This window comes from Erpetoichthys calabaricus, chromosome 1 (genome assembly GCF_900747795.2).
Source record: "Erpetoichthys calabaricus chromosome 1, fErpCal1.3, whole genome shotgun sequence".
Taxonomy (NCBI): Eukaryota; Metazoa; Chordata; class Cladistia; order Polypteriformes; family Polypteridae; genus Erpetoichthys; species Erpetoichthys calabaricus.
Genome location: NC_041394.2, coordinates 331,347,476 through 331,360,865, shown reverse-complemented (window position 1 = coordinate 331,360,865; position 13,390 = coordinate 331,347,476). Strand labels below are relative to the sequence as shown.

Below are 13,390 nucleotides of genomic sequence, written 5' to 3'. Positions count from 1 at the left end.
TAAAACAAGTCAACAGACCTCTAAGCTAGCAGTTGTTGGATTGCTTTTGGCAGGCAAGCATCATGTGCTTCGAACTCTTAAAACAACGACATGCGACAGGCAGAAGAGGCAGCTAGCAAGCAGCAAAAAGACAGCAAATGATCCAAAGGCATATCCTTAGCGTACGTTCAGCCGCAACACCCTTCACAACACGAGCAGTATTATACGTCTGGGAAGAAAAAGACGTGACCATGCGCGAGGCAGGATATAAAGAAACAAGTATTGTTTTTACAAAAGTTTTTAAAGTAAAAGTGAAAATAATGCATATGTAACAATTCACAAGAAAATAACAATCACTTTAAATTGTAGATTGCCTGCCTAAGGTAAAGTCATCCCTGATGAATGGGGACGTGGGAATGAGGGGTCCTTTCATCGGATTAGCGCTATTTCAGATGTGGAATGGCAAAATAGGGGATGCAGCTTGATGAATAAGGTCTCCAGGACTTAAAACAAATCCAAATTATATTATGTGATATCATCTAATGTGAAATTCTACTCCGTACTTCTAGAATTTTTATTTTTATATTGTATTGAGGATTTATTCTGTTCTATGTATTGTACTATATTGTATTGACCCCCTTCTTTTGGACACACACTGCACACCCAACCTACCTGGAAAGGGGTCTCTCTTTGAACTGCCTTTCCCTAGGTTTCTTCCATTTTTTCCCTACAAGGGTTTTTTTTTGGGAGTTTTTTCTGGTCTTCTTAGAGGGTCAAGGCTGGGTGGCTATCAAGAGGCAGGGCCTGTTAAAGCCCATTGCAGCACTTCTTGTGTGATTTTGGGCTATACAAAAAATATTGTATTGTATATCCGGTAAACCAAACACAGGGGTTGGCGAGCGAAGCAAGCAGGGGACGGAGACCCCTAGTATATATATAATATTGGAGTTACTGTTACTAAAATAGTGACCTGAAACTTAAATGACTGATCCAAATTCCCATTGGAGGTGAGTCTGTTAATTATATTTAATCCTGGCTTTCCACTCTGAGTTTATTGTAGCACTATCCTTGACATTTAGATATTTACTGTAGAAGAAAACCTAAGCAGACCTTTATGTCTGTGTAGACAGTAGGTATGTTTGAGTTAGTGTTGCTGGCACAGTAACATGAATCCTACATGACTGACCCCAGGTCCTCTTAGAATACAGTCTATAGATTACAGTATACCGAGTTTTATGTTAACACAATCCTTGAATTAAGACATATTCAAATTAGGAAAGTGCCTATTTCAGCTCTTGTAAATACAGGTAGGGGTTAGTGATGTTGATGTAGTGACCTGAAATTTAAATGACTGACCAAAGTACCTATTAGAGTAGTGCCTATATTTTATATATCATACAAGTTTCTCCAACCCAATTTTATGCTTCCACTGCCCTTGGCTTTTGAGATATTCAGATTAGAACAGGGCCTATCTCAGCCCTTATGTCCGTGTGGATGGGCGTGTTTTAGTTAGTGTTGCTGATGAAGTGTCATACGGTGCTCTCCATAATGTTTGGAACAAAGACACATTTTTCCTTGATATTCTCCTCTGATCCAGTTTAAAACTACAAATCAAACAATTCAGACATTGTGATTAAAGTGGACATTGCAGACTTTCATTTAAGGAGATTTGCATACATTTCAGTCACACCATATAGTAATGACAACACCTTTTCTACAAAGTCCCCCCCATTTCAGGGTACCATAATGTCTGGACACAGCAATGGCAGGTCTATTAAAGCCTTCATGTTTAGTTCTTTGTCGAATATCCCTTTGCATACAATGAATGCTTGAGGTCTGTGATTCATAGACATTACCAGATGCTGAGGGCCTTCTCTGGTGATGTACCCCCAAGCTTCTAATGCTGCCATCTTCAGCTCCTTGCTTGTTTCAGGAGCTTATCTCCTTAACTTTTCTCTTCAGCATATGGAAGACCTGCCCAATTGAAATTAAATTTGGTGACCGACTTGGCCATTCCAGAATTTTCAATTTTTTAGCTTTGAAAATTTCCTGTGTTGCCTTAGCAGTATGTTTGGATCATTATCTTGCTGTAAGATAAAGTGCAATCCAATGAGTTTGGAGGCAATTACTGAATCAGTTCATTTATCCTTTGTATATCTTAATTTCTGAGCATTTTTAATTTCCTTTACACGATACTTCTAATCAGAACTGTCATTTGTTTTCTTGCCAGTACAGATAACATTGCTTCTACATAAATGTCTGTGTTCATGTGGTTGCATGTGTGATATTGTGTGTGAATCTATAAAACTTGCATAATTTCAATGAACCTCACTGGCATTTGTTTTCCACTCTTTCAATTTTACCATTCAACAATGCTTATTTCTATAAGTGTACCTTTCCAATTGCAATTGTTTTGTAGAATAAAATAACATAAGTTTGTTATTATATTGCTCATTTTTGTGTTATTCGTTCAAAATTTTGACCATCTTTATCAATACTGACAGTTTCTGAGCCATTAAATATATGTGGGTCAAACACTCAGTAGTTACAGCTGACTTACCCAATGGTTACGCCAACTGAGCGATTCATTTCCACTGTGTAGGGGCAAAAATGTTCGGTGTACTTTTATTTTGATACAGTGTGTTGCTTTCATGACCGGAAGTTGTCGGCGCGAACATTGAACTGTCAGGTCGAGTGGGCGGTGTCGTGTCGCTTACTAATTAGCTTCATCGGCAAATGTATCGTTTCGTGTTCAGACACCAGTAGATGGAACCCCCTAAAGGGTAAAGGTAAGTAGTTATATCATGTGAGAGCGAACTGAAATAAGAAATGACACTGCGGTAGCCCTAGTTTATCATGATGTCCGCGAACGCCCTTCTGTTTACTTTGTTGGGAGGACTCGCGCTCGGATCTCGATGAATTGTAGCTTTTGGTGGATGGGGCCACACTTGTCATTTCCACGCTCTTTAACGTAACCTAGTTTAAAGGACCCTAAGACGTAAACGAATGTTGAATATAAATTCATTTCATGATTCTACGGAAAATAACAATAACCGGAAGTAAATTTAGCTTGACGTTTGACATTCGCACTTTGTCCGACAAGGAAATCATAATGTAATCAAAACAAACATCATGAACATCGGAGCAATTTTTTCCCCAAAGAAGCCCTTTTTTTGTAAAAGTGAAAAGAACCTGTCAAACCGCAATAAAATACCGAAGTCAGTGCAAAAAAAGCATAAAGTCAACACCGTTGTATACTATATGCCTTGTGAACTTAATCACAGCCTGTATATATGTGTGAACATAACGAATTATTTTTAATACTATATAACGTATATCATTGTCCAGTGTACGGTGTAGAAACCAAAACTAAAAACAATCCATGCATTAACTTTTTGATGTCAGTGCCATGACAAACTATATTCACACTCTGCAGGTTTTGGGCTAATAGTAGGGAGCATTTTCACAACCTCCAGTGTATCTGTTAGGAGCACACAGTACACATTGGTTAATTGTGAGCATATATATTTATATATATATATATATATATATATATATATATATATATATAAAAGTTTCATCTCATGCCCCTTCTGTGAATGCATAAGGCAAGTTATGTTTGTAATGGACTATAGTCCTATGATTTCCAAAGGTTAATAATGACCATTTCCTAAGTCTGAACACTTGACAATGTGATACAGGAGCATTGTTGGAACATTTAGGCCATTAAATGTGATTAAGAAGCTGCTGAATGTTGTAGGTCATTTTCTCAGCTTTAAGTAAGCATGTTGGTTGAAAATGTTTACTTGTACAACTTAAAAACAAAAATGTACACTGACGCAACATTTCCTGAAATGACTCAGTACTGCGGGGTAGCATGGTGGCGCAGTGGTAGCGCTGCTGCCTCGCAGTAAGGAGACCTGGGTTTGCTTCCCAGGTCCTCCCTGCGTGGAGTTCGCGTATTCTCCCCGTGTCTGCGGGATGTCCGGTTTCCTTCCACAGTCTAAAGACATGCAGGTTAGGAGCATTGGCGATCCTAAATTGACCCAAGTGTGTGCTAGTTTTGTTTGTGTGTGTGTGAGTGCGCCCTGCCCGAGGATTTGTTCCTGCCTTGCGCCCTGTGTTGGCTGGGATTGGCTCCAGCAGACCCCCGTGACCCTGTGTTAGGATATAGCGGGTTGGATAATGACTGACTGACTGACTCTGTACTGCATCAGCATTTGATAAATATAGCTGAGTAGTACAGTAAACTGTAAATCTTTTCAGTCCTAAAATTAGTTTTTCTTGTAAACAAGGGCCCACGTTTTATTTGTGGTTTCTGTATGCTCTCTGCATAAAGTACAGTACGTTCTCTGGCTTGGTTTTAATGCTGTCCCCTCCCTGCAGTCATCACCACTTCTCAGAATATTTTCCGCATTTTTTTTTTTTTTGGTATTTGAAAAGTTATTTTATTTTTACTTTTGTTATAATGCTGCTTGTAATTATGATTCCTTTCTCTTGTACTGTATATGTTATTAAAGCAGTAATGGAACCGTTATCATTGTTCTCTCTCCATATTTTTTAATCCATAACAAAGATTGTGTTAATTATTACTTTATTTATATCACAGTAAACATATATTATACACTTTTGGCATTCTTACAATCACTGCCCCAACTGCTTTACAGTTAATACTATAGTTTCTCTTGCTTGCTACACAGTTCTGCTATATTGCTTACTATTGTGTGTGTTTGTGTGCATGCAGACCCTTTAACCAAAAACGGTAAAGGATGAGCAAGTAAAATATTTTCATGAGTGGGTGACATATGTGATAAAGCGATGCACTTCAAATATTTTTGCATGTTTTATGACCTGTTGCATCATATTTCAGCCCTTCATTCATCATTCTGGAACCCATGTAACCATCCTGACTTCGAAAATTTATCATTAAGGCTCCACCGTGTAGTTAGAAAAAATTCTGTGCATAGTGCAACCCTGTGAATGTTGCTACTTCTGATGTCATTTTTGCTTTGCTGCCCTTGCAAATAGGTGGTTGCTTCAAATATAAACCTGTCTTTGGAAGGTGGTTACGACAAGTCTCTCGCTAGAAGCAGCTGTCATTAAAAACCAACACCAAACTTATGATCTTACATTTAAGGATTGGGTGTTTTATTTTTATCAAATTGTTTTTGATTAGTAAAATACTGTATGAACTAAAGATTCAGAACCACTGGTAGTCTGCCGGGCTTTGCAAGTTTGTTGTTTGGTTGCCTGTAATTAAAAACTGGTAGAACCGGGCATCCAGATTACTAATTTGTCCACCCATGTAATATATTCTGCTTTACATTCTCAGATGTTATAGACATGGATAACCTTCAAATTATTCCAATTCTCTTTACTGTCACTGTGACAACTTTGAAGTTTGCAGCTCATCCAGATGGCAGTTGAGAGGGGCTGAGCACTTGTGTCTGCATGTGCAATGACAGCAGCATATCTTTAATTCAAACATTCATTTAAAGTTAGTGCTGGGAGGTATACAGGTTCATACTGAAAACCATTTTTTATTTTTGTTATGATGTGGATGTTTCTTATACTGCAACACTGGTTTAAAATAGCCTAATCAACGTTCTGAACGTGGCGCAGCGGGAAACTGTTTAAGGGGGGGACCTTTTTCACTGCTACACCATGAAACATGCATGCAATGGAGTACATGCGTTAGTGGAGGTATTGCGCGGTGAAAATGAACAGAGAACATTCTGAAACTGAAGCTGTAACAGACGATAAAGTTGAACATGATGACACAGAAGAACTTTTGCCGAAAAAGGGAGTCATGTCTGTTGTCTGGAGATACTTTGGTTTTAAAGGGTCGGATGTGGACCATTATTATTTTAAAATGTGTGACTGCTGTTTCTGTAGTACTGGATAATACTGCAAGTCAAGTAGCACTTTTGTTTTTTTTTCCTCCAGTACTTGAATACTGTGTAATGTACCTGGGTACTGTGTAATAGTGTGACAATGCCGGTCCCCTACAGACTCCCTCTTCCCACATGGGAGTCTGTTGAACCAACACCATCGATAGTTATGACTGAGATGAGCTGACAAATCTCATTGAAGCTAGGGGATGGTGGAAAGTGCTCAAGTGCTTTTATTAAAAACAGTCAAAAGTAAAACCAAGTGTCCATTGTGCAGTGTTAAAAAAATACAGTACCCAAATAAATAGCAAATCCATACAAATAAATAGCAAATCCATAAAACCAGTGAAACGTGGGGATAAAATCCATAATATATAAATCCGTTAAAATGCAGTCTCTCTCCTCACCTGATCGCAGCCCACCACCTTCTGTCTCCCTGGCTCACCCATCACTGGTGTTGCCGGCGGAGCCTCTGCAGCACAAACTCCTTTCTGCTGATCCCAGGCATGGCTGCTGCCACACTGCGCTTGAGAACACAACAGATTGTGGGCTGTTTTAAAAAACAGCTAAAGACTTTTTTTTTTTATTTAGGAAAGCATATGAAGAAGAATGCCACTATTTATTGTTGTTTTATCTCTGTTTTTATCTTGTTTTGTCTTTGTTAAATATTTTTTTATGCAGCACTTTGAGATTTACTACTAATGTAAAGTGCCTTATAAATAAAGTGAATTATTATTATTAATAATAATTAATCGGAGGCTAGGGATCTGCACTGGCAATCAGAAGGTTGCCGGTTCGAATCCCGTAAGGGCCAAAAGGGACTCTGCTCTGTTGGGCCCTTGAGCAAGACCCTTAACCTGCAATTGCTGAGCGCTTTGAGTAGTGAGAAAAGCGCTATATAAATCCAAAAGAAAAGAATTAATTGATTAATTATTGCCTATTGGCGAACCAGCCCTTAGAGCGCCTCAGTCTGCGCTCCCTCACGGAGCCCCAGCTCATGCTGCCTTCACCTTCCTGGTGTCTAGTTTGTCTCCCATGACAGCCTTTTCCCTTCTTTAACCTCCTTCTGTTCTATCTTCTCTTCCCCCTATCCTGCCGTCCCATAAATATGTCTCTATGGACGCAGCGCCTTAATCACGCACATTAGGATGCCGATGAAGCAATTGAGAGCGATTGCATCCCGCACGTGCAGGTGTGACTCACCCCAATTACCTCTTCAACTCCCTGCGGTCGTGCAATCGCACCCACGGAGACGGACATGGCTAACTGGATTTAAAAACTGGCCATATTTTTTTTGAAGCTGCAGACCCGCTATACCACAAATAGCATTATAAATGCAAGTTGCAGTTTTATTACTTATGTATATAGCTTAGCTTGAAGCAAGGTCCATATTAATGCAATTTGCAATATGATGGATGCACATGTTTTATTTTAATTTGGTGAATACTGTGTAATGCACCCGGGCTTGAAGTCTTAAAGTAATAGTATTATTACTGGAACTTACAAATGTTATTTATTGTTATTGGTTATTAGTTTAAATATTATGCAGTTTAATGATAGTAAAGTTGTTTAAAAAGACACTTTAACGTGTCAGTGGACAGAAATTGTTAACATTAACAGAAAGTATAGTTGGTTTACAAAAAAAATGGACTATTTATTCCTTTCTATGATAGGTTCAGTGTAATACAACTTTTGAGAAGCACATCTGGATATTTTACTAAGTCTAAATGCCTCTTTGGATGGTTGAAAATATGTTGTCAAAATTATAGTTTAAGTTGTCTGCAAAATTTGTTCAATAAAAAGGCTCTATATTTTGACTACAGCTGTCGTGCAATGTGATTCCTTCTCTTCATTAGTGCCACCCCCTTGAAAATTATCACTTTATGGGGCCATGCAAACCTGTATTAATAGTTGTGTGCACATTTTTTTGTACAATGTACAATTCTCATGACAGTGGAATAGGTTATTCATAGCCAGTCTACTGCAGTAATTGCAGTGGAAAATGTGGATAACATCCACTCATGCATGGGAAAAAAATACCATTGAATACTGTGAAACCGGGATAATTTTGAAAAATACAGTAATATAGAATTTTGGTCATACCGCCCAGCACTATGTAAAGTTAATAGTAACAAGCAAGAGGCCATATCTTAATATTAGTAATAAATAAATAAATAAACAGTTTAATATATGGAAAAAATAATAGGTTGTTCAAAAAAAAAAACAAAAAGGGGAAAAAGAAAGAACAAACTCCTGTTAAAGGCAGCCACCAGCACGGCACCTGGAAGTTCAATAAATAATCTGTAAATCTTTTATTTTTTTTGCAGCCTGTAAAATAATTGTACTTATTAACTTTGAAAGTATATAGTCTGAGGTTTGGTAAATGAATAAAAGTATTCAGAAGTGACCTATCATTTTAATTAATTTGGAAGCAGTAACATCAGTGTCTGATAATACAGTTGGTAATCTACAGTAAAAAAAATTGTGAATCTTTGATGTCACTTTTTACAGTTCATCAAATGTTACACTCCTCTGCCTTGTGAAGAAGGCACAAGGGTGGTGATTTTAATGGGGTAAATGAGCCCAAGAATCACATATTTATATTTCCATTTGAAAGCGTGACTATGATGTCCATTCTTGTCTTTTATTTTTCACAATTTTCTGAACTTTACATTCCATATATCCCCATGAAGGTAAATGGTTAGGAGATACAGTGTATAAGTGTTCAGGAATGATAAATCATTCTAATTCTTTTTGAAACAGTAAGTTAAGAGTGAGTAATTGCTTTTGCAATTCTTATTGTAAATAATTTCCACAGAAGTCGACGGTCTTTTACGTGTAAATTTATGAGGGTCATAGATTTAATAAAAAGAATATTTTAGACACATTAGGTACACAAGTCTGGAAAAGTTGTCAGTTTTAGCTTCTACACCAAAGACTTGACATTGGTATACATCATTTATTATTTTAAAAATATTCAGTTATGTTAACAAAAAATATTAAAGCTATAAATACATGCTGAAATTTTGTAGTACATATTGGTGTCGATTATATGCGCATTTTGCACCAATTCCAGTGTTTTATTGCGTTTTGAATGCTTCTTATTTTTAGAAAAACAAAGGTGGGATGGGTGTTTGTTTTTCTGAAAGTAGTGTTGCAAAAAGTGAAGTTTTTAAAGTATGACATGATTTGCATTGTCAGGATACAGAGCTTCAAAGTGCAAATGTCTTACGTCAAGTTAGTACAGAACCACTGTATCTCCTTCCTATTTTAATCAAGCGCATCATGTAACTTGATGAAGATACAATTTCCTTAAAGGGAGGCACATTTGGACTTGACTTCTACTTCTCAAGAAGACAGCACGGGGTACCATGCTGAAACAAAATACCAATATTTGGAATTACAGATGGGAATTTGTTAAATCGTGAGACACCGTGTGCTCAAGGGGGCGTGACCAGAACATGAGCATAAGCAGTCGCTCCTTGATGGAGCCTGTGTTAAATCAAAGAGATACTGAAATCCGCGACAATCCAACACCTTCGTAACAGTTCTGGTCACAGTTTGCTTTGAGTTTGGATTGATGGGGTGGTATGCCTAAATCATGCAAGTCTTTAAGTTTTTTATTTTCTCCTTAGTACGCGGTGTCTTATTAAGTGGGTGTTTAGCTTTCCTGTGGTGGCGACTTATGTATCAACTATTAATGGTGCAGAGCAGCGAGGAGACAGTATGTGTGGTTTTTGAGACTTCCCTTACGTGACAGCCGTCAAGCAGTATGTGAAGGCTGATTCCTCCGCCGTCTCCTGTTTTGCCATATAAGCACTGTAAGAATGTGTACTGTTCCTCTGTATACGTAATGCACATGCCCTATCTGCTTCATGCTGTCAGTGTGCACATTTCACTTCAACTTCTTTGTCGAGTCCCGGTTATTTGTATTGTAAAGCGAACAGTCACACAACATTCAGTCCAGTCTGTGGTCACATGGATATTCTTATCAACGGGATGTTAAGGTTGCCTCATCTTGATCTGCGAGAGATGGATTTGGAGATTTGCATCTAGGCCTGAATGCTGCTATCATTATATCCCAATGCTTTATGTATATGTTGATTGCATTTATTTAGTGTAATTATAAGTTGTAATAAAATGTAAAGAATATGCAGCATGAGAAATGTAAAAAGGCAGTAAGAAATCAAAGATATTTTAATGAATTCAACTTAATTTGTGTTATTTTGAAAGAATTCCTGTTTTACCCAAACACTAGGATCAGTTTCTTTATTGTTAGAGATGAGTGGGACTTGTTTCATTCTGGAGACATATTAGTCTAAACGATATACAGTTTTATAGTTGCACATTGAGATGATGAGATATTTAACATGTTAGTGAGCTTTCACTGGTAGTGATAGTATCACAGTTCATGCAAAACAGTTTGTTTTTTTGCTATAGAAAACAGATGTTATTAATGACAAGTGTTGATAAAATATTCTTCATAATTGGTTTTGGATTCACACATTTGCATGGCAAGAACACTGCATTTGTGTGCTAATGGAGTTTTCACCATTTACCATTCGTAGAGCCCCACCTTCTCGCTTAATTTTGTTTTCATGCTGTTCTGGTTTCAGGTTTATAAAAGATTTTTTTTTTTTTTAAACAAAACTAACATTGTTGCATTATGCGTACATGAGTAAAAGAGACCCCCATAACCAGCCATCCATCTTCCAACCCACTATATCCTAACTACAGGGTCACGGGGGTCTGCTGGAGCCAATCCCAGCCAACTCAGGGCGCAAGGCAATAAACAAACCCCAGCCAGGGCACCACACACACACTCACCCACACATCAAGCACACACTAGGGACAGTTTGTAATCGCCAATGCACCTAACCTGCATGTCTTTGGACTGTGGGAGGAAACCGGAGCACCCGGAGGAAACCCACGCAGACACGGGGAGAACATGCAAACTCCATGCAGGAAGCAAACCCGGGTCTCCTTACTGCGAGACAGCAGCACTACCCATTGTGCCGCCCCACCCATAACCATTGGGTGCATTTTGCAGAATCAGTGCAACTGAATGTGCCACACAAAGACCAATTAAAAATAAAAAAAATTAAATGGGGTCAATACTGGTACCTATAGGATAGCTGACTGAACATTTGTCAAAGCTAAGTTATTCACTGTAGTTTCTTCTCTATCTTGTCTGCAATGTTAATCCAATATTAGTGTGTTAGTGAGTAATCAGATAGGATTAAATAGGTGAGACTGTACCACAAATTGAAGTTTTATGAGGAAGTAACAGAAATATTTTGGTGTGAAAGACAATGCCATATTATTTACCTCCGCTTTGAAAAAGCCTTTGGTGCTTTGCATCTTGAGGCAGTAGTCAACACATTACAAAAAGGCAGAGTTAGTAGTCAACACATTACAAAAAGGCAGAGTTAGTAGTCAACACATTACAGAAAGGCAGAGTTAGTAGTCAACACGTTACAAAAAGGCAGAGTTTCCAGAAAAAGTGTTGGCTGAGTAAATAACACTTTATGCTGAACCTTTCATAAACTGTTTTTTGTTAACTAAAAAGCTGAGTGTCACTAGGATTTAATGCAAGGTCTGCTAATTTTTCAGTTTTTTGATAAAGATGTAATTGCTTAGTTAAATTTGCATAGTATAATATGAATTCTAACTCCTGTTTAACCCAGTTCAAGATTGTTAGGGACTGGAGCCTGTCTAGCAGCATCATGTGTAAGCCAGAAACTAGCTTTGAACAAGTGTGCCAGCCCATCGTAGGGCCCCCTTACAGTGACACTATCATAGAGTAAATTTAGAGTTGCCAGTTATCATAAATGTTTTTGGGCATGTTTCCCTGGAGGAAATCCCATACAGACAAGAAGAATGTGTGAAGACCTCACAGAAAGTAATTAGGCATGGGGTTCAAACCCAGGATGCAGAATCTGTGAGGCAGCAGTTCTAACTAAAGAAACTGCCATGCCGCCCAAATAAAATTGGTAGATGACACACATTAAATTTACAGATGCCCTAATGTCGGTAAGTATCTACAGATGCTTACTGTACATCTGGAGAAACTTCAGAAAAGGGCTGCCATATGTGGCAGGGAAAGTTATATATCAAATCTTATACGTTGGAAACATAGTTTAAATGTAGCTGCACAAGAAGAAATTTAAAGCTATAAAATTTACAAATAGAAACATTGTGAAGCTAGAGGGTCCTATGGTACAACAATAAGTATACAGGAGTCATTAAAACATACCGGTATACTGTAACTGGATGTTGGTTTATATAGTGCAATTACCATGTGGAGTAAAAATCAAGAGAGAAACGTAACAACAAACCTTGAGAAGTGCAATATTGGTTTCTATATCATAATAGGTACATAAAACCTCTCTTCTGGACTGTTTCTAGAGAAGTTAGCTTCATTCAAGTGTAGAGAGCAATAAGGTAGGAGGAAAGGTTGTAAGTAGTCGAACACGGTGTGTTCAGTGAATTTTGCAGTAATTCTGAATATTTTCTGTTCTGTCAACAGAGGATAAAAAAAGGAAACTGCTACTTACAGTAACAGATAATACCATGGAGCAAATATATGTAAAAATTAAGGAAGAGGACTGTGGATGGGAATCTATGCAGCATCAGAGTGCCAAAATTAAGGAGGGAGGTTGTGAGTTGGTGACAATCGATATTAAAGAAGAATCTCCTCCAATATGTGATAGCACTGACATGCAGAAAAATGGAATTGTAAATAGTGTCAAGGAAGAAGATATTAAATTGGAATTCGTCCCTCAGCATCTGTGTCCACATGAAGATGTGCCTGGATTAGGCCAAAGACCAAATCATTCAGTCTATGTAAAATTGGAATCTTTGGAGTCTGACGTGAAAAGGACTGAGAAATCGTCATTTTTAAGTCTTCCAAGTGAAGGTAGGTGCCAGTTCTTGGGACTGAAGTATACCTGAAGGGTGTTCACTTGGCTTTATACTGAACCTGAAAATATGTTTCTGCTGAAAATATAAAGGTTCTATAACCCGCATCATTATTCCCTTAGTGTGCCATAACATTATATTTTCAAACCTGTTTGATCCCATTTATGGAACCCATGATAATCAGAGTCTATCCTTGCTATGCCAGGCACAAGAGAGGAATCAGGTCCAGTCTATCTCTGAGCCCACACACTTTCACACTCGTATATGGAGTTGCCAGTTAAACTAATCAGCACTTATTTGGGGATATGGGGAGTAACCCCAGGGGAAAACTCATTCAGACACAGGGATTACATGCAAATTTTGTACAAACAGTGACCAGGCATGGTAGGTGAACATAAGACAATGCATCTGTGAAGCACTACCGCACTGCCCCACTAATATACTTATTAGTTTTTAATTAAGCAGACCATTTCTCCAAGCACAATTTATTGGTTTTAATTTCCCCAAAGTTCTAGCATCAATTGCAGTGCCTTGGTTTTTACAGGTATTAAAAGCACACACAGGAGCTTGATGCTACAGCGAAATTTCTGTGATGTCAA

At 38.0% G+C, this 13,390-nt stretch overlaps 1 protein-coding gene across 1 annotated transcript in view; it reads left to right on the top strand.

The window, feature by feature from the left end:
- Positions 1–2,656: 2,656 nt before the first annotated feature.
- LOC114666228 (gastrula zinc finger protein XlCGF57.1-like) overlaps positions 2,657–13,390 on the top strand; it is a 31,326-nt gene continuing 20,592 nt past the window's right edge. Inside the window, exons 1-2 of the mRNA XM_028821002.2 lie at positions 2,657–2,768; positions 12,400–12,789. Coding sequence (XP_028676835.2) covers positions 12,444–12,789 — 346 coding nt within the window. The 5' untranslated portion in view covers positions 2,657–2,768; positions 12,400–12,443. The remainder of the gene's footprint in view (positions 2,769–12,399; positions 12,790–13,390) is intronic.